This window comes from Equus caballus, chromosome 1 (genome assembly GCF_041296265.1).
Source record: "Equus caballus isolate H_3958 breed thoroughbred chromosome 1, TB-T2T, whole genome shotgun sequence".
Taxonomy (NCBI): Eukaryota; Metazoa; Chordata; class Mammalia; order Perissodactyla; family Equidae; genus Equus; species Equus caballus.
The window spans coordinates 167,129,215-167,148,853 of record NC_091684.1 but is presented as its reverse complement, the minus strand read 5'-3'; the positions used below and the strand labels follow the sequence as shown (position 1 = coordinate 167,148,853).

At 41.3% G+C, this 19,639-nt stretch overlaps 1 protein-coding gene across 9 annotated transcripts in view; it reads right to left on the bottom strand.

Moving 5' to 3' along the window:
• The window catches only part of RYR3 (ryanodine receptor 3), a 484,412-nt gene that overhangs the window by 226,865 nt on the left and 237,908 nt on the right, over positions 1 to 19,639 (bottom strand). For all 9 annotated transcript variants that reach the window (XM_023620680.2, XM_070239375.1, XM_070239401.1 and 6 more), the window contains exons 13-16: positions 11,369 to 11,537; positions 9,862 to 9,997; positions 7,688 to 7,783; positions 6,093 to 6,211 (exon numbers count right to left, since the gene is read on the bottom strand). In XM_023620680.2, the coding sequence (XP_023476448.2) occupies positions 6,093 to 6,211; positions 7,688 to 7,783; positions 9,862 to 9,997; positions 11,369 to 11,537 (520 nt within the window). The remainder of the gene's footprint in view (positions 1 to 6,092; positions 6,212 to 7,687; positions 7,784 to 9,861; positions 9,998 to 11,368; positions 11,538 to 19,639) is intronic.

Sequence of the window (19,639 nt, the reverse complement as noted above, 5' to 3'; positions counted from 1 at the left end):
CTGTGTGAGAAAGGCACTCCAGTCCCACTTGGCTAAGGTCCTTCACATGTAGCAGGCTTGGAAACCTCACGTAGGTGGGGCAGAGGTGACAGCAGGGCAGATTCTGGTTTTTGGGTCTCTGGCTGTGATATCATCAAAGCTCCTGAGGATACCTTTATATTCCTAGAAATCCACATTCAAAACATTTCACCTGCTCTCCTTTTCCCTTCCAGAGTGAGTGCAAACCTGCAAGAGCCCAGGTGGCCCCGTAATATATGAGACCAGTCACCAAGCCACTTCGGCTCCACTTTGTTTTCCAGCTGTTTGGGAAGTGGGAACAACCCTGAGCCCCCTCCACCATGGACTGGCCTCTCATCTGCCCTGTCTCATTGTGCTGCATCCTTTTTCATTCAGATTTTGTGTTCCTATTGTGGTAAAGCAAGCTGTGCTGGGCCAGACACTGCTCCTCCCTCTCCCCTACCGGGAGGAATGTGCAAACAGCAGTCGATAAATAACAGTCAGGATTGTGGCAGGCTGTACCAACAGGGAGGGGCACAGCTACAATTCAGTCTTTCCAAGTGGCCATCGAAGACTCAGCGCTTAGGGGGGCTGGATAGCTTCAGGTTGTTGATGGCAATTGTATCCATAATTCTCACAGACCAATTTTCTATCTGACTCCCTGAATGTCAATTTCGTTCCAGATAAATACAAAGCACATTTATGGGACAAGCAGAAAAGAATCCCAAAGGTGATTTTATGAAGGACTCATACCATTATCACTCCACGAAACATATCGACTATGGAACTGGAAATCCAGAGGATAAATTTCTCACTCTAAGAGCCATAGATGGCCAGGAAATTAAATACTTATCGTCCAGGCTATCACACATTTTCATCTGTTTGCCTTGGAGTGACAGCTGCAGGAGCCTTGCTGTCACACCAGAGGAAAACAGAGCTTAGTCCACACACAATAGGAACAGCAAGGAGAAAAAGTTCCGTCTGAAAAGCACACAGCCTAATAGCGTAGCACCTCACCTGTAAATAAGGGTGCCATGAAGAATCACACTGACAGGGCTCAGGTTTTGTTTTAGAAGGCATTTCTTTGGCTAAAATGGAGGTATGGGGGCTAACTTCCTTTCCTAAAACAGGTTAAAGGGGCTCTTGAAAGTAAAGGGATGTAGACAGGGCCAGCCTGCCATGGGAGATGCAAGGCGTTGTGCCTAGAGGTTATCTTACTTTGATGGACAGGGAGGATCTCAGCGACCTCTGGGATATGTGGCTGGCTGTGGCAAGTACCGCCAAGCGTTCAACAGACTCTGCTCCTTCTAGTCCTGAGCACATGAAGAGGCTACATTTCCCAGCCTCCCTTGCAGTTACATGTGGTCAAGTGACTGAGTTCGGGCCAATGGAAAGTGGGTGGGCGTGACGTATGTTGCTTTCAGGCCTGGCCCTGGAAAACCTCCTGCACAGTTCTCTCTGCATTCTCTCTCCCTCCAGCTGGATGCAGAGATCCAAGAAAGGATGACAAAGTCCAAGGGTCTCCTGACTCCGAGCATGATCCAGCAGCCCGGGCATCACCTGGGACTCTGCCAGAAGTCCTGGGGCTCAGACCTCCCCCAGACATATCAGATTAGAGCCTTCATATTAACATGATCCCCAGAGATTCATCAACACATTATAGTCCGTGAAGACCTGTCCTGGGGGCCAGTGGAGCCACTAGATGGAAGGAACCTGTGTCTCTGAATGATCACAGAGAAGCAAGCCCTCCCACTCACTGGCCTGGGACTGTGTGTAACATGAACAAAAATAAATCTCCATTGTGAGAATTTGGGGTTGTTTGTCATGAGAGTTACGCTCCTCTAATCTATACACCTGGCCAACTCTGGCCCATTCTGTGGGGTTCATTTGCTTCTAGTTTTACTCATTTTTATCACTGATCCTCTTTCTTGATTTTATTTCCACAAGTCTCTACCCTAAACACAGGCTTATGTGGGAATTCTCCTTTAAAGATAAAAAAAATACCTGTGTATATCCATGGAAACATCACTTGGCTGTTGCATTTTGTCCTCAGCTTTTATCTACAAAAACAGCTTTATAAAAAAATGCTAAATGTACTTATTCTCTGATTTTTGTATCAAGACCTATATTTGAAAAATGAGTGCTTTGTAGCCCCTGAGGAACCGATTTTATTCTCCCTGTGGATGTGAACTGGGTGGTCGGGAACGCTGCTATATTGCCTTGGCTGCCTGGAGCTCAGAACTGACTTTATGCGGCTATTGTAGCAACTGTGTGGAGGTCCGTGGTTTGCTTACTGGGTTCTCTCTTCCCCCCAACCCAGGCCAAACCTTCAATTCTATTTATACTTTCTTGGGACCAAGGATATTACCATTTTATGATATATTTTTCTCATGGGTGGCTCCAAATCCTTGTGAAACAAAGAAGATAAAAAATATTTATCTGTGACATTGCTGAAAAGGCTTGGAGTAAGGTAGGTTGGGGGGACAAGTAAAAGGGGCATATTTTATTATTATTAGATGTTTAATCCACGGGAAAATTAAAGGGTGATGGTTATAATTTTCAACAATAGTTCTTTTTACCAAACAATAAAATCAGTGCTACTAACACAGTAAATGTGTTTCTTACCACCGATAAGCCATCTGCTGGATGAGACAAGTCCTGCACATATATGTGAGCTTCCATCCATTCAAAGTGAGATGGGCGGGGATTCTGGCTCTACTCATTCATTCCTTTCATTCATTTATTACATTGTCAACAAACATGTATTAAATATGTGCCATGTAGAACATATGAGCTTGGCACTATGGGGATTACAAAGATGGCCCTGCTGTGAAGGAACTTAAGAGTCTGTGAGAGAAATATGCATATAAACATAACTATAGCGAAAGGCAGAGTGGACCACCATGTAACAGAGTGCGAGTCATCTAAGGATGGAGGAGAGGAGACCACGTCCAACCGGAATCAGAAAAAGCTTCATGGAGGGAGTGGCATTTGAATTAAGTTTTAAAAGGCAGATAGAATTTTGATGGGACCTGGAAAAGGAGGAAGTGCAAAGATACTGAGGGAACAGCAAGAGCTGCGGCACAGAGAGGTCAAGGGGTACAGTGCATTCAGAAGATGGGGAGTGAGCAGTGTTCCCAATTTCTGTCCTTTTTACTCCAGAGATTATGTGCTTTCCCTCTAATTTTTGTTTTTTGGTGAGGAAGATTGGCTCTGAGCTAACATCTATGCCAATCTTCCTCTATTTTTCGTATGCAGGACACCACCACAGGATGGCTTGATGAGCGGTGTATAGGTCCATGCCTGGGATCCAAACCCAAGAATCCTGGGCCACCAAAGTGGAGGGTGTGAACTTAACCACTATGCCACCTGACTGGCCCCTCCCTCTAACTTTTTGACCTCAGATTTGACAAGGCTTTAGATGAGTAGCAATGCTTTCCATGGCAGGGAGAGAGCTAACAATGGAAAAATCTTGAAGAGGAAGTGGAGGTATATCTGCCACTACTGTACATGCTCTTCATTCTAAGCATGTGATAGGAGGGGCCGTGGAACAGAAGGGGGGTCTCAAATCCGCCACGTCTACAAACCTTTTTTAAAAGAAAAAGGTCAAGACCCCAAAGACCACCTTCACGGACCCACAGGGGCCCTCAAACTCCAGTTTGAGAAACACTAACCTGTCATATGAAAATGCTTTCTAATTGTGAATTTTTCACTGCAAAGAGTTTGGTATTTAGATAACTACAAAAATAAGAACACCAAATCAAATATATTATCACACAGCATGTGGAGCCTGAAGAACAAGTCCACAGACTACAGCTTGAGAAACATTGGAAAGAATATTAAACTTGGAGTTGGGAGAACGAAATTCTGGTCCTCATCTGTCATTAATCAGCTGTGTGGCCTCTGGCAAATGTTTATACATTTCAGGGCCTATGTCCCGGCCTTGTTTCTGCCTCTATCAAGTGGAAGTAAAAGAATGCTACTTCACGAGGTCATAATGAGGACTGAAAAAATGGATGTGAACACTGAGGACAGTACCTGGCATTTGTCAAATGCAAAATGAATGCTAGCTATCATCATCATCATCATTACTGTCACTGTTGTTGGAATTGTGGGGTGTCTTGTGGCTCTAAAGTTTGGTATATTTTGAATCACTGTCTTCATGGAAAATTAAGTGAATAGGTTAGAGATGCCTGAAAACCTAGGACTGGAGAAAATAGAGCAGCCTGGGTAGGAAAACATTACCCTGGCATTTTCCAAGCCAAGACAAAGTGTCACAATGGAAGTCTGGCCTCAGCACATTATCTGCAAAGCTACCACCAATACCCCTGGTGATGATTTGAGACTGGGTTCCTCTTTGAAAATAAAAGTTATCCAATTGAAAAACCTCTAAGGGACAACCTGAATACATGGCAAGCCAGCCTTTATCCATCAAAAGAAAAAAGAGGATATCTTCGAGGAGACTCTTTATGGGCCAAGATTACATTGCCTGAACTTTTACAACATTGCCAGAATTTCTCAAACAGAATTTCTTGGCTCTAGAACATTAAAGACTACTCTGCTAGTTCACTCTCGTAACATAGCAGACCAGGTACTGATTCCTAGCAAAGTCCCTCAACTCCCCAGGCCTCAGTTTTCTCAACTGTGGAATGGGCAGAATAATTTTCAACTTGTTATCAAGTGACATCCATTAAATGCTTTGAGGCTTGTGACTAAAAGAAGCCATAGCAAACCTTGGTTATTCATTAAGTGTGTTACGCGGTGTGACCATACAGAAACCCTGGCACAATGACATCAGAGCAGCTTTCCTGTCAAAGGGCTTCTCTTGACATCTGCACGTAGCTCATGGCTCAGGCCATGTGTTACTTGGGTACTTATCAATTATTCTTATTACACTTTGCAGACAGGAAGGAACATGTTGTAACACAGAGAAACTGGACTGAAGCTGCAACTTCATGCCTGCTTTGGATTTACCACAGTTGGGAAAGCAATTACAGACCCCACATATTTCTTTCTATTCTTTGCCAAGCAATTTCACAGATGCTAAGGACCACGGCTTTTTTTGCTTTCTAAGGAAGACACATACCATCTAAGCAATCCTGCAGAGGCTTGCTCTCCTGGATCCCCTGAGACATGTCTTGGATGTGCAGCACCACCAAATGATTGCGAACAGAGAGGGCCAGTGACCAAGCTGAGTTCTCTCCACTCTGCAGGAGCCCAGCTACTGTCCCTCATGTCCAATCACGCCATCTGCTCTTGAAATGCACCCCCTCCGCCTTGGAGAACCTGCCTGCTTGCTAATTAATCAGTGCAGCAACCCCCACGTGTGGGGCAGATGGTGAAGGGTCAGGAGAAAATGCATTTTAATAGACTTTCCCCATAAATCACTGTATCCTGGAGATACAGTTGCATAAAAATAGAGATGTTAGAACTATAAGAGACCTCAAAAAATTGACACATATAGCATTCCACCTTAGTAAGTGAGGTGGCCTTGTCTCCACTTTACAGATGAAAGAAGTGAGGCACAAAGTCACACAGCTGCTTTGTATCAAAGGGAGAGATCTACAGCTTCAGCCCTCTCAGTTACTCATGCAGATTCATTTACTTCACTTGCTTTGACTCATGGTAAATCTGATTTCATGTAATGAGCAGCCAAGTGCCAAGACTTTACACACTATTTTTATCCGATTTCTGTGTGTCTTCGTCATAGAGCTTGGTATTAGCTGTTTCACTAATAAGCTCCTAGAACCCGGGGTGGGAGTCAGTCCTGCAGCTGGCCTTGTATGGAGCCCAGGTGAGTCCCTCACACAGTCAGCTGTGTGTTAGGGGCTAATGATGATGAGCATGTTTTGGGAAGCTGGTGGAAACTGAGGGAGACCACCCAAGATCCAGCATGACTGGCCAGGAGTGTGCTCCTAGGCAAGGAAAGGTCTTTCAGAATCTCAGTTTCCCAAGGCTTTTTTTGTGTTGTTTAAGCAAAGCCAAGAAAGAGAGTGGTCAACACGCTCTCAATAGCACACAATGGTTATTAAGCGGCAGGGAGGGAAAAGCCTGGTAAATGCACTTACTGTTTGGGTTCTTCTCTTCACGCTCACCTTGTGATTCCGTCCGTGCTTATCCAACAGGGAGATGATGGACTTGATGTGGCCCTCTGCTATCAGGTTTAAGGCTTCTGGGCTTTCAATCAGGATGCAGTGCAAAACTTCCAAGATACCTACATGAATGCCACAAAAATCATTTGGACATCAAATAAGCTGCAGAACTGATCATAGTTTAGAAACCTGAAAGTGAAAAAACCATCCTGAGGGGACAGAATATGATCAATTCTTTGACCCTATTAAATATTTCCAGTCAGAAGAAAGGTGCAGTCATCTCTGGTGACTGCAGGAGCCTCTGGGGGCCAAGCAGTCTGTAATTTAGACGTGAGTTTTATTTAGCACTAACCCAATCTCCCTCTTCCTGGACAAAGACCCGATCCTTCTGTGTCAAATATAGAGAAGCAGCTTTAAAGCGGAATCCTTAATTTGATCAAGCCAAGTAATACTTAATTTAAAAAGATAGAAAAGCAGATGCCCAGTTTACTATAAATTCTAAAGGTCATTCAAGCAGTTAGAAAATACTCTTGAGTGTTCCTTGAAATAAGAATTTTTCTAGGAACCACCCCAGAAATTATTTTTATTTTAGATGCACTGGTGGATCAAACAATCTAAAAGCTCAGTAAATAAAGATTATTTGTGTTTGCCTCCCTTTCTTGGCACATTGGATGGTTTTCTGTATTAAGCAAAGGCTTAAGAAAAACTGACTGGTGCCCTTGCAGCCTGGTACCTACAAGGGTAACACCATGAAAATGCATGGGAAGTAGATGGCCAATATCTTCACTGGTTTTATTGAGAAATTTCCTCTTGATTCTGTTTTTCTCAACGTTTTCATAAATTACCCTAAATTGTAACCTGGCCCATGGGAGGAGGTGCTAAAGAAAGCAGAAGCTTAAGAAGACATATGTGTAGGTAGATAGTCCTTGGGGAAATCTTCCTTTGGCTTGTCTGTTCACACTCCTGCCACCTCTAGACAATGACAACAGCATCAAAACCTTTTAGCTTCCCAGAAGGGGGCCCATGCCTGTCATCTTCACTTGTCTCCGAGGAAGCCAACTGCTGAGCCTCATGAGCGTGGTCACTTACCAATGATGACCACTCTTTTGGTCAAACTCTCTGTGAGTCATCAAGACGGGCTCTATAGACGATGTCAAGGGTGATTCAGAGGGTGGGAGGATCATCATTTCCTCTTATTCCACTGTCATCCTTCAGTCTGCTTTCAACCAAAATAGTTAGGAGGACCATGTCCAGAGAGGGTTTAGAAACCCAGAAAAAAAGGGTGTGAGGAACACTTAGAAGGAGACCAGAGCCCTGGGTGGGGGCAATGAAAGGACCCAGGGGATGAGGATGAAGGCACAAAGTGAAAAATGAAACAGAAAAGCAGAGATTGTTGAAGTCTGGCTTAGACTTGTTAAATAAAGTCAGAGGCATGCCAGGAAGATTTAGGACTTTATTCTTTTTAATTGGAGCAACGATTTGAGGATTGTTTGCAATCCAGTGGAAAAAAGAATTGTTCAGAGACTCAACACTGTTCTCTTTTTTACACAAAGAAAAAAATCCCCTACCTTCTCCAGTGGTTTACTGTCAATTCTTACCTGAGGAAGATTCTAGTCTGTCCAATTTGCTGATTAGCCAATCAAGGTTATTGGAGAATTGAGCGCAATTGTTTCTGTTTCCACGAATGAGGGCAGCTGTGAACAAGGACATGTTTGATCATGTAGGTTAAAGGGCACAATGAGGAGCATAAGACCTTGGGAAGCTGTTAAATACTTCACCTGCCTGGCAACTAAAAGGAACTGAATGACGATCTTCCCCTCTGGAGCCTTTCGATGCAATTCTGTTTCTATATTTAGAAGAGTAAAAATCTAGCATTCACTCAGATATTTCCAGAGAATCTGCTCTGTACCAGGCACCTGTCTAGATACTGGGAATAGAGCAGTGGGAACATGGCAGCACATTCCCTGCCTTCATGAAGTAGGATAAAGGGACAGTAAACACACAAATTAAAACTACTTCAGAAAGTGCTAAGCAAGAAAATAATATTTGTTTGGTTACTGGCTTAAGAACTCAATTCCTTGCAATGATTTCTAACCTAGCTAGAGATTTGCTATTTTTTCACTGCTAAAGGAAGCATCCAAATAAAAAATAAACACAGCCGGAAAGGTTGGTTAAACGAACAGGTAAGTAATAATTAAACATGAAACTCTAAAATATCTAAAACACATCAGTGTATGACGGTAGTTCCCAAAGTGTGGTCCCTGGACCAGAATGTCAGTGTCATCTGAGAACTTGTTAGAAACACAAATTCTCTGGCCTTATTTTGGATCTACTGAATCAGAAACTCTGGGAATGGGGCCCAGCATCTGGATTTTAACCAGCCCTCCAGCTGATTCTGATGCCTGCTCAGGTTTGAGAACCACTGATAGATGATATGGCAAAAGGTGGAGAGAATGTGTTGTCATTGGATTTTCCCTAATTGAGACCAAGTAACCTTCCTCCCATAGGTCAGTATTGCAGATGCAACTCTGGAACAAGTCCATGGAAACTGATTGGCCCAAGTAACTTGCTCTTCATGCTGTTGGTTTTCAAATGCTGGGTTTTACAGCTGCTTGTAAGGTGTTTGGATAAGGTAAGGTCTTCCTCAGGACCTCTGCTTTGTACCTCCGCACTCAATGGAGGGCAGAATTCAGACTAAGCTCTCGAACTGATTTTCAGGTCAGCGCAGCAAGGCGATTAAGCTTGCAGCTCTGGAGTCAGTCTGCCTGGGCCCAAGCCATAGTTTCCCCATTCACAACATGTGTGACCTTGAGTGTTTCTAAGCATCAGTTTATCCATCAATAAAATGGTAACAGTACCTACACCTCAGAATGTTGCTCTGAGGACCAAAAAGATATTCCACTGCTTGGTACACAGAGCTCAATAAATGTTAGTTATTATCGTTGTAATACTAGTGAGTGGAATCAAATCATTACAAAATATTAGAGTTGGAAGGGACTGTACAAGGTCACACAGTACAGTGGCAGTCCAATCAGCCTGACCTTTAACATCGAGAATGGGTCCCACCTGACTTCTCTGGGCTCCCCTCTGGCCTGCTCAACTTTCAATGGACTTCCTCTAATGGGACTTACACTTCAGAGCAAAGCCCTAAAATGCTGCCTTGTCACCATGTCTGAGCAACTACTGGTGGCCACCTTCTTGCATAGGGTGATACTGTCTTCCTCCTACAGCCTGGCAGTCTGGACCCAGGTGGTGGCACTGATTATAGCAGGCACCAGAACATCACCATGCACTCAGTGTTGTGAGAAGAAATCCTTACCCTCTGCCTTTTTTTCCTCCACCAAAATGAAATAAATCATAGGCCAAAGCAGCAGGAACCATGACAAACCAACAAGTGGAGAGTGAAAGTGTCCCTTATAAACTGCAAGTGTCAGAAGTCTAGAAGTGGAGGGCACCATAAACATGTTCTAGTCTTGTTCCCTCATTTTAAAGATGAGGAATTGAGGTTCAGAGAGTCTAAGAGACTGTCAAGGGTTTCACGGGTAGTTTCGGCAAAACTGATCACCATCTGCTTCCATGTGCTGCTGACTTCTTGCTCTAAGTAGGGAAAGGACAACAAGCTACTAGCAACGGATGGATGGCTTGAAATCAGATGGCTAACAAAAGGTCCCTAAGGAATGAGGCTAGATGAGGATCTTGGTTTGCCCCATGGAAATCCCATACAGACCACCCTTGGAAATCTTCCCAGGGAGAGGGCTGTGTGTGCACTTACCCAGCAATTTGTACAGAAGGTTCAGAATTTCTTTCCAGGCCATGCCACTCTCTTCTCTTGCAATCCCTGCAAAGTGTGCTACGCTGTTGTAGATATTTAAGCGATCAATGCAGTTTAACACTAGAGCCAACATTCCCTGAGAAAGAGAGTTGGGGAAAAAAGTAAAAATTCCTGATTAATAAAGTGGGATCCTTTTTGCTGTTTCCCCTCCCATGTCATTCACCTTTTAAAGCTGAAAACGCTCATATGCAAATAGACCTTCATGGTGCCAGTTTGGGCTTTGATTGTTTCCTCCTAAAAACAAAATATGCATTTTTATGCCTCAGAGACCTAAACAGCATCCATTTTGGGAGTGAGTCAGCAGTCTCCTCTGATGGGTTTGCCCCCACGTGTTTAACTCAACTCAAGGACATAGTGAGGAAGAGGGAGCGTGAAGGAGTCTCACAGAAGCCTGCGCTGTGCCTGGTGTGAAATGATTCTGACTCACCCAGAAACAGCCCTGGACAGAGTACCTATTTTTCTCTTAAATATCTAATATGTTCAAGAAATTCCATTCAGATGCACAAGATAACTATGCTTGCTTCTTTAACTCCTCCACCCCCAAAAGGTGGGATTTAGAGACAATAAGACCAAAAGAGGATTTTTAACTACTTTTACATCTAATTTACAATAACATGTCACTCAGTAAAAATGTCTGTGCCTAGCTGTTTTTAAAGAGTAGGAGGGAGATGGTAAATGTAGTTTTAGTAGTCTATAAGGTGTGCAGAATGTCCCCTGAGCCAAGTCTGCTTAGATCAGGAGAACGGGCGGGGATGGGTCTATATCCCACCCCACTAACTTTGGAAATGCCCAAGGGACAAGCCCTGGCCCCAGGAATGGGGGTGATGAAGGAGTACAACCATGGCCTATTAGTGCCAGATCATCATGTCCAAGTTCAGAGAAGGTATGTGACTTGTCTAAGGTCACACAGGACCAGGGATGGAGCCAGTACAAGGGCTGGGGCCCCTTGAGTCCCAACTTAGTGTTTCCTCCATATCCAGGTCCCATCCCTAGTGGCTCAGATGCTCAGGTTCTACATAGGACCTAGCATCACCTGTATCTTTCAAATCAGCTCCTCAGTCATTCTTGATGGGTATTTGTATTTTTCAAACAGGTTTCCTAGGTAATTCTAACATCCTCCAAAAACTGGGAATCACAGCCAATGCCAGGCTCTAATAGCTGAGGTTTACTGAAAATGGATTTTGGATACACATGAGGCACTGAAGCTTTAAAATATAATCTGGTTTGAATGTGCCTGTGTACATTGCTATAATATACACTGCTAACATAACCAGGGGCACTGATGGGGAAGACCAGCTTCCAATTAATCCTTTTCTCCCCAGTTTCTTTGCTTTCTTGTTCTCTCTTTCATAAACGTGCGTGCATGGAGACACAGCTAAATTGCAGTCACAGGGAAATTTTAGCTCTGACACAAAGAGAGTCTCAATTCTATAGTTTTTAGACTTACCTCTTCCTTGAAAAGATTCTGTCTATTTTTCAGTGAGCGGAGTTTGTTCTGCTTGTCCTCATGCTGCATCTCCTCCTCCGGGGGCTGGAAGTAGGCGATCAAGTCCTGTAAGGTCTGCAGGACCTCTTCTATTGGCAGGGTGACAGGAGCAGTCGTGCGATTGTTTCCACTAAAAACCACAAGATGGACAAGGTTCAGGCACCGCGCTACCAGCAGGGCCTCTGATAAGCATCCACCAGATCCTGGTTCCTACCTGCCCCATACTGAGCATGATGCACTGCTTCCTGGGGTACTCGTTGTACGAATGACCACAAGTTGATGTTTGCCAACCAACAAAGCAACAGAGCAACAGAAGAGAATATTCTGATTCCATTTTCAAGCCATTTCATAAATAAAGGGAAATGACCCCTCGCTGTCTGCCACACTTTTTCCTTTTAAATAAAAACACTTTCAAAAATAATAAACTTAATAACCCATAGTTCTTTTACACGATCACATGCCCTTCTTGGAATAGGTGAATATAAAGCTGGAAGGGTTTCTATCACTGGGTCTCTCCGTCCATCTAGATCTTTGTCTTTCTCTCTCTCTCCATGTGTCTATTTGACATCTCTGCATGCATTTTTCTCTTCACGTTTCTATGTGTGTGCATCCACACTGCTGCTTCCCCACTCCACTTGCTGATGTCTCCTTTGCTTTCTGTATGTCTCTTTCTCCCTCTGACTTCCTCTGCATATCCCCCCTCCTCTCTTTCTCAGCATCCCCCATCCCTTGACATCTTTCATCTCTGCCTCAATGTTCCCACCCCTTCCTTGGCATTACCTGGCCCTCTATATCTCTCGCATTCTGTTGTGTTCCTCCTATCCAAATATGTCTCTGTTTCTCTGACTCCCTGTCATAATTTTCCAGAAAGTAACTAAATCCTTTCAACACAAAGAGACCATCAACCTCCATAGATGACAAAATAAGACTTCATTTTCCCATCCTCTTGAAAGGTCAAATGATGAGCATTTCTTAGGACAAAGGCTAAGAAGAGGAAGGGGGAAACGGACCGAGGCCCTGGGGAACTGCAACGTTAGCCCCGGGGGATCGAGAATTGGTTGAATGTGTAAATAATGTCAGGGCTTTTCCTTGGGTCAATTTATAATGAGTTCTTTGTGTTTACAGTGTATTTGCTTATACAAACCTTCCTTGACTTACAACGGGGTTTTGTCCCGATAAACCCATTGTACGTTGAAACCATTGTAAATCAAAAATGCATTTAATACACCTAAAGTACTGAACATCATAGCTTAGTCTAGCCTACCTTAAACATGCCCAAAACACTTATATCATCTACGGTTGGGCAAAATCATCTAACACAAAGTCTATTTTATAATAAAGTGTTGAATATCTCATGTAGTTTACTGAATACTGTACTGAAAGCGAAAAACAGCATGGCTGTCTGGGTAGAGAACGGTTATAAGTGTATCAGTTGTTTACCCTAGTGATCACGTGGCTGAGTGGCAGCTGTGGCTTGCTGCCACTGCCCAGCATCATGAGAGAGTATTATACTGCATATCACCAGCCTGGGAAAAGATCAAAATTCAAAACTGAAGCATGGTTTCTACTAAATGTGTATCACTTTCATACCATCATAAAGCTGAAAAATCATAAGTCAAACCATCATAAGTTGGGGACTGTCTGTAAATTAATCTGGACACATGCTAAGAAAAGATTCTTATCTAGGCCTAAAGCAGAGGCTTAACAAACCCTGAAAACACTTAGGTTATGAAGTGACAATAATTCCAATTTTGTTTAAAAAAATGTCAAGTGCATGCAATGAGCACAGAACACGAGTGCGTTGTAGGCTTATTGCTGGCGGGAGGGACTCCTCATCAGTGTGTGCTCAACCCCTGACAATACCTGGCACATGGTAAGTGCTCAGGAAGTGTTCACGAATGACTATTTGGGATACTGGACACAAAGATAGTGAAGACGACAATGCCGTGAGGACACGAGTTGAAGGTTTGAGAATACAAAACCCAGTCAGGAATGCCTTTCCAATTCTAGATTCAGTGAGGGGATGAATATATTTTCCTCAAGATTTTTGATCCAATTGCAGTTTGTCTCTCTCTCTTTTTAAAAATATTTTGGATTTACTAGAGACGCTGATGCCAGTTAAATAGTGATTCTTTATGTGATAAGAAAAGATGAAAGAAGAGGTTTGTTGACATTTTGTAGCTCGAAAGGGCAGCACATGCACTACACAGCTGGTTGGAAAACCCAGGTTGTAGTCGCTGCCATTAACCATATGATATTTAGAGTGCCTCTAAGCCTCTTCTGCTTCAATTTTACACCTGGAAATAGGAAAGGTACATTCTGATTTCCAGGGTCCTTCTGGGTCCAATTTTTTGTTATGTGGGTTCTCACTGCTGGATCACTTCAGCTTGCCCCTTGAAGAAACATCACTATAACAGTCCTCCAATGGACTGAGGTAGATCCCTCCTTCCTTCAAAATAGAACACATACCACATGCCAGGCACTGGGGACAGTGGTGAAAATGGACATGACCTCTGGATGGCTTCACAGTGCTCACATTCTACTCTAGAACCTTGGGGAGGAGACCCAGATGGATCTAGAAGGACAGGGACAAGAGGATGTCTCAATTAAGAACTACTATCTCATTTACTGTAGTAGATGAGACACTCTATCTATCTTATCCCGGTCTTCCACTCCCTACAGTCCGTGCCCCACTACATTCTCAGATCTTTGCCAAGGACTCCTCTTGTTAAATTCAAGTAAGATCTCAGGTGGTTCTATTTACCATGCCATTACCATAATAATTATTTATATATCATTTCCCTCCTAAGGTTAAACTCAGAGGACAGCTGGATAGTATCTTCTCTTCAGCGGGATTTCTGAGACTCCATCATCTCCTGCATTGTTCATTCGTCCTGTTGGACAGTTCCCAGCAACTATACAGAGAATGATGAGACAGCATACGGAAACTTTCACCTTTTCTTCTTCATTGTTCTTTCTTATTCCTTCCCTATCCTTTTAACTTTAATTTGCTCTCCCAGAAGGCCACCCCCTCCTTCTTGTTTCCATTTGTACACAGCATGCACTGCTGGTTTCTCAAAAGAGGAGAGGAGAATCTTCCAAATTATTTTTTTATCCTTTGCTTCCCAGCTCTTGCAAAATTTAAGTACCATGGCTTTTGCAGCCCTCTCCCACCACATTGGTTAGTTTTTCATTAGCCCTCCTTTCTTCTAAAACATCTTGTGGCTGGAAGAATCAAGAGCTCCCCCGTTGAGAGTGGGAGTTCCAGAATAGCTGAGTGAGGAGCGCAGTAAATCTTTTCTCCCACAAAATAATGGTAAAATTGGACAAAATCATCCAAATAAGTGTTTGAGGTCTCTGGAAATTGACCAAAGGCATATAACAAATTGAGAAGTACGTATTTAATAAAAATAATGAGTCTTGGTAAGAGCAGTGGGAGTCTATGGTGTTTCAGCCTGAGGCAGTTCCCATCCCCTCCCCCCAGCTTCATAGCAAAGAAGTTTTAAGGTGGGGCAGGGGGTAGACCATGTGCAAGGCCACACATATGCTCAGGAAGGACCCAGGAGGGCCCTAGAGATCTACTCATCTCTGGCTGAATGTTAGGCCTTGTGCAAGCAGAAAGCAAAATCCAGGACAGACTTAAAACTGCCTGAACTTTGAACACGTTATCCAACCCACACACAGGTCCATCAGCAAAAGGTAGCAGGCTTGCCTCACAAGAACTACTAAAGGAAGTCCTTCAGGCTGAAAGAAAATGACACCAGACAGTAACTAGAATCCACAGGAAGAAATAAAAAGCACTGGTAAAGGCAGTTATGTAGGTAAATATAAAACACAGTATACGTATTTCTCTTTTGTTGTTACAACTGATTTTAAAAAACAAATGCATAAGACAATAATTGTAAAATTGTATGGCTGGGCTTATAAGACAAAAAGATATAATATACATGGAAATATCACAAAGGAAGAGGAAGAGAATTAAAATTGGAGCAAAATTGCTTTATTTCACTTGTCAGTATTAATTGGAGGGAGACTGTTTCAGGTTAAATATATACTGAACTTGCTAGAGCAACCACTAAGAATATAACTAAAAAAAGTTGTAAAAAACTCTTTAACAATGGAATTAAACTATTACATTAGAAAACATCTATTTTCTATCAATATATCTGTACATCTAACACAAAGGAGAAAGCACAGAGAAACAAAAAGGACACGAGACATATCAAAATCAAGTAGCAAAATGGCAGACATAAATCCAACCATTTGAATAATTACATTACTATAAATGGATTACACATACCAATAAAAGGAAGAGATGGTCAGACTACATTAAAAAAAGATACAATGTATGCTATCTACAAGATACACTTTGTAGATTCAAAGACACAAACAGGTTGAAAGTAAAAGGACTAAAGAAGAGATACCATTCAAACAACACCCATAATGTGCATATAAGAGAGCTGGAGTGGCTCTACAAAATAGACTTTAAGACAAATTGTTCATAAAGAAAAAAGGGAGACATTTTATAATTATAAAAGAGTCAATTCATCAGAAAGACATGCCAACTATAAACATATAAGAGGCCAAAATAAGTGAAGAAAGAATTGATTGAGGAAGAAATAATTCAACAATAGTTGGAAATTTCAATACTGTATTCTCAATCAATTAATGTAATAAACTATATTAATAAAGAACAAAACCATATGGTCATCTCAATAGACAAAGAAAAAGAATTTTACAAAATTTAACACTCATTCAAAATAAAAAGCTCTCCACCAGGAATAGGAGAGAACTTCTTCAACCTCATAAGGGGCATCTACAAAAATCCTATAGTTAACATCTTATTTAATGGTCAAAAACTGAATGTTTCCCCACCAAGATTGGAAACAAGACAAGGGTGTCTGTTCTCTCCACTTTTATTTCACATTGTAGTCGATGTTCCAGCCAGTGAAATCATGCAAAAAGAAAGAAAGAAAGAAAGAGCATCCATTTTGGAAAGGAAAAAATAAAACTCTCTTTATTCACAGACGACATGGTCCTTTATGTAGAAAATTCTAAAGAAAAAAGCTCACTAGACAAGTACACAGCTAAAATCATACTCAATGAACACCTGAAAGCTTGTCATCTAGGGTCAAGATCAAGACAAAAATGTCTACTCTCGTCATTTTTATTCAGTATAGTATTGGAAGTCCTAGCCAGAACAATTAGGCAAGAAAAAGTAATAAAAGGCATCCAAATTGGAAAGGAAGGCATAAAACTGTCACTATTTGCAGTTGACATGATATTATACATAGATAATCCTAAAGACTCCACCAAAAAACTGTTGGAACTAACAAATGAATACAGTAAAGTTGCAGGATACAAAATCAATATACAGAAATCGATTGTGTTTCTATATACTAATAAGGAACTATTAGAAAGAAAAATTAAGACAACAACCCCATTTACAATTGCATCAAAAAGAATACAATACCTAGGGATAAATTTAACCAAGGAGGTGAAAGACTTGTATACTGAAAGCTATAAGACAATGATGAAAGAAATTGAAGAAGATACAAATAAACAGAGATATTTCATGCTCATGGATTGGAGGAATACTGTTAAAATGTCCATACTACTCAAAGCAATCTATAGATTCAACGTAATCTCTCTCAAAATTCCAATGCCATTTTTCACAGAAACAGAATGATTAATCCTAAAATTTGTATGGAACCACAAGAGATCCCAAATAGCCAAAGCAATCTTGAGAAAGAAGAATAAAACTGGCGGCATCATGCTCCCTGATTTCAAAGAATATTACAAAGCTATAGTAATCAACACAGTAACGTATTGGCATAAACAGACACTTAGATCAATGGAATAGAATACAGAACCCTGAACTAAACCCGCACACATATGGTCAATTAATTTACATCAAAAGAGCCAAGAATATACAATGGGGAAAGGACATCTCTTCAATAAATGGTGTTGGGAAAACTGCCAGTCACATGCAAAGGAATGAAACTGGACCACTATCTTACACCATACACAAAATTAACTCAAAATGGGTTAAACACTTGAAGGTAAGACCTGAAACCATAAAACTTCTAGAAGAAAACATAAGCAGTAAGCTCCTTGACATCGTTCTTGGTGATGATTTTTTTTGATTTGACACCAAAAGCAAAGGCAACAAAAGCAAAAATAAACAATTGAAATTACATCAAACTAAAAAGCTTCTGCACAGCAAAGGAAACCATCATCAAAATGAAAAGGCACTTTTGAAATGGGAGAAAATATTTGCAAATCATTTATCTGATAAGGGGTTAGTACTCAAAACATATAAAGAACTCATACTACTCAATAACAAAAAAATAATCTGATTAAAAAATGGGCAGAGGATCTGAATAGACATTTTTCCAAAGTAGACATACAAATGGCCCACAGGTACATGCAAAGGTGTTTAACATCACTAACCATCATGCAAATGCAAACCAAAACCACAATGAAATATCCCCTCACACTGTTAGAATGGCTATGATCAAAAAGAGAAGAAATAACAAGTGTTGGTAAGGATGTAGAGAAAAGAGAACTCTTGTGCACTGTTGGAGGTGCAGCCACTATGGAAAACAGCATTAAAAATAAGACTACCATATGATCAGCAGTTCCACTTCTGGGTATTTATCTCAAGAAAACAAAAACACTAACTCATAGAGATATCTGCACCCCCATCCTCACTGCAGCATTACTGACAACAGCCAAGACATGGAAGCAACCTCAGTGTCCATTGATGGATAAATGGATAAAGAATATGTGGTATATATAGACACAATGGAATATCCTTCAGGCACAAAAAAGAATGAAATCTTGCCATTTGTGACAACTGGATGGACCTTGAGGGCATTATGCTACGTGAAATAATCTCACTTATATGTGTAATCTAAAAAAACAAACAAACAAAAAAACAAGCTCATAGATAAAGAGAATAGATTGGTGGTTGCCAGAGGCAGGGGTTTGGGGGTGTGGGTGAAATGGGTGAAAGGAGTCAAAAGATACAAACTTCCAGTTATAAAGTAACTCACGGGGATGTAATGTACAGCACAGTGACTACAGTTAATAATACCGTATTATATATTTGCAAGTTGCTGAGTAAATCTTAAAAGTTCTCATTACACACAAAACATTCTGTGACTATGGATAGTGACGAATGTTAACCAGGCGTCTTGTGCTGACCATTTCACAATGTCTACAAATACTGAATCCTTACGTTATACACCTGAAACTAATATAATGTTGTATGGCGATTATACCTCAATTAAAAAAACCCAAACAAACCAAAAACATCCACTAGAATAAAACATTTCAACTAAGTCACAGGACACATGATTGATATTTAAAGAACTCGATTTCTGTATACCAGTATTTATACATGCCAGCAGAGAACTATCTGAAATGAAATTCAGAAAACAATCCCATTGCAGTGGCATCAAAAATAAATACTTGTGAATAATTTTACATAAGAAATGTGAGAAATACACTGAAAACTATAATATCTGACTGAAAGTAATGCAAGAAGGATAAATAAATGGAGAGATTCTACATTTATGGATTGGAAGCCTCATTATTATTAAGATAAAAGTTGTCCCAAAACTGATCTATAGATTTAAGTCAATATCTATCAAATCCCAGCAGGTATTTTTTTTTTTTTGCAGAAATTGACAAATTCATCCTAAAATTTACATAGAAATGCAAATGATCCAGAAGAGTCAAAATAATTTTGAAAAGAAGTATAAAATTGGAGGACTCACTCTACCTGATTTCAATACTTACTATAAAGCTACATTAATTAAGACAGTGCTATTTTGGTGTAATGAGAGGTATTTAGATCAATGGCATAGAATTCAGGGTCCAGAAATAAACCCTTACGTTTATGGTCACTTGAATTTTGATAAAAGTGTCAAGGCAATTTGATGGAGAAGGGATAGTCTTTTCAGTTATCCACATGATCCACATTCAAAAAGATTAATATAGGTGCTAGCCCCGTGGCTGAGTAGCTGTTTGCATGCTCCGCTTCGATGTCTCAGGGTTTCGTCAGTTTGGATCCTGGGCATGGACATGGCACTGTTCATTAAGCCATGCTGAGGTGTGCCCCACATGGCACAACCAGAGGCACTCACAACTAGAATATACAACTATGTACTGGGGGGTTTGGGGAGAAGAGGAAGAAGAAAATAAAAAAGAAGATTGGCCACAGAT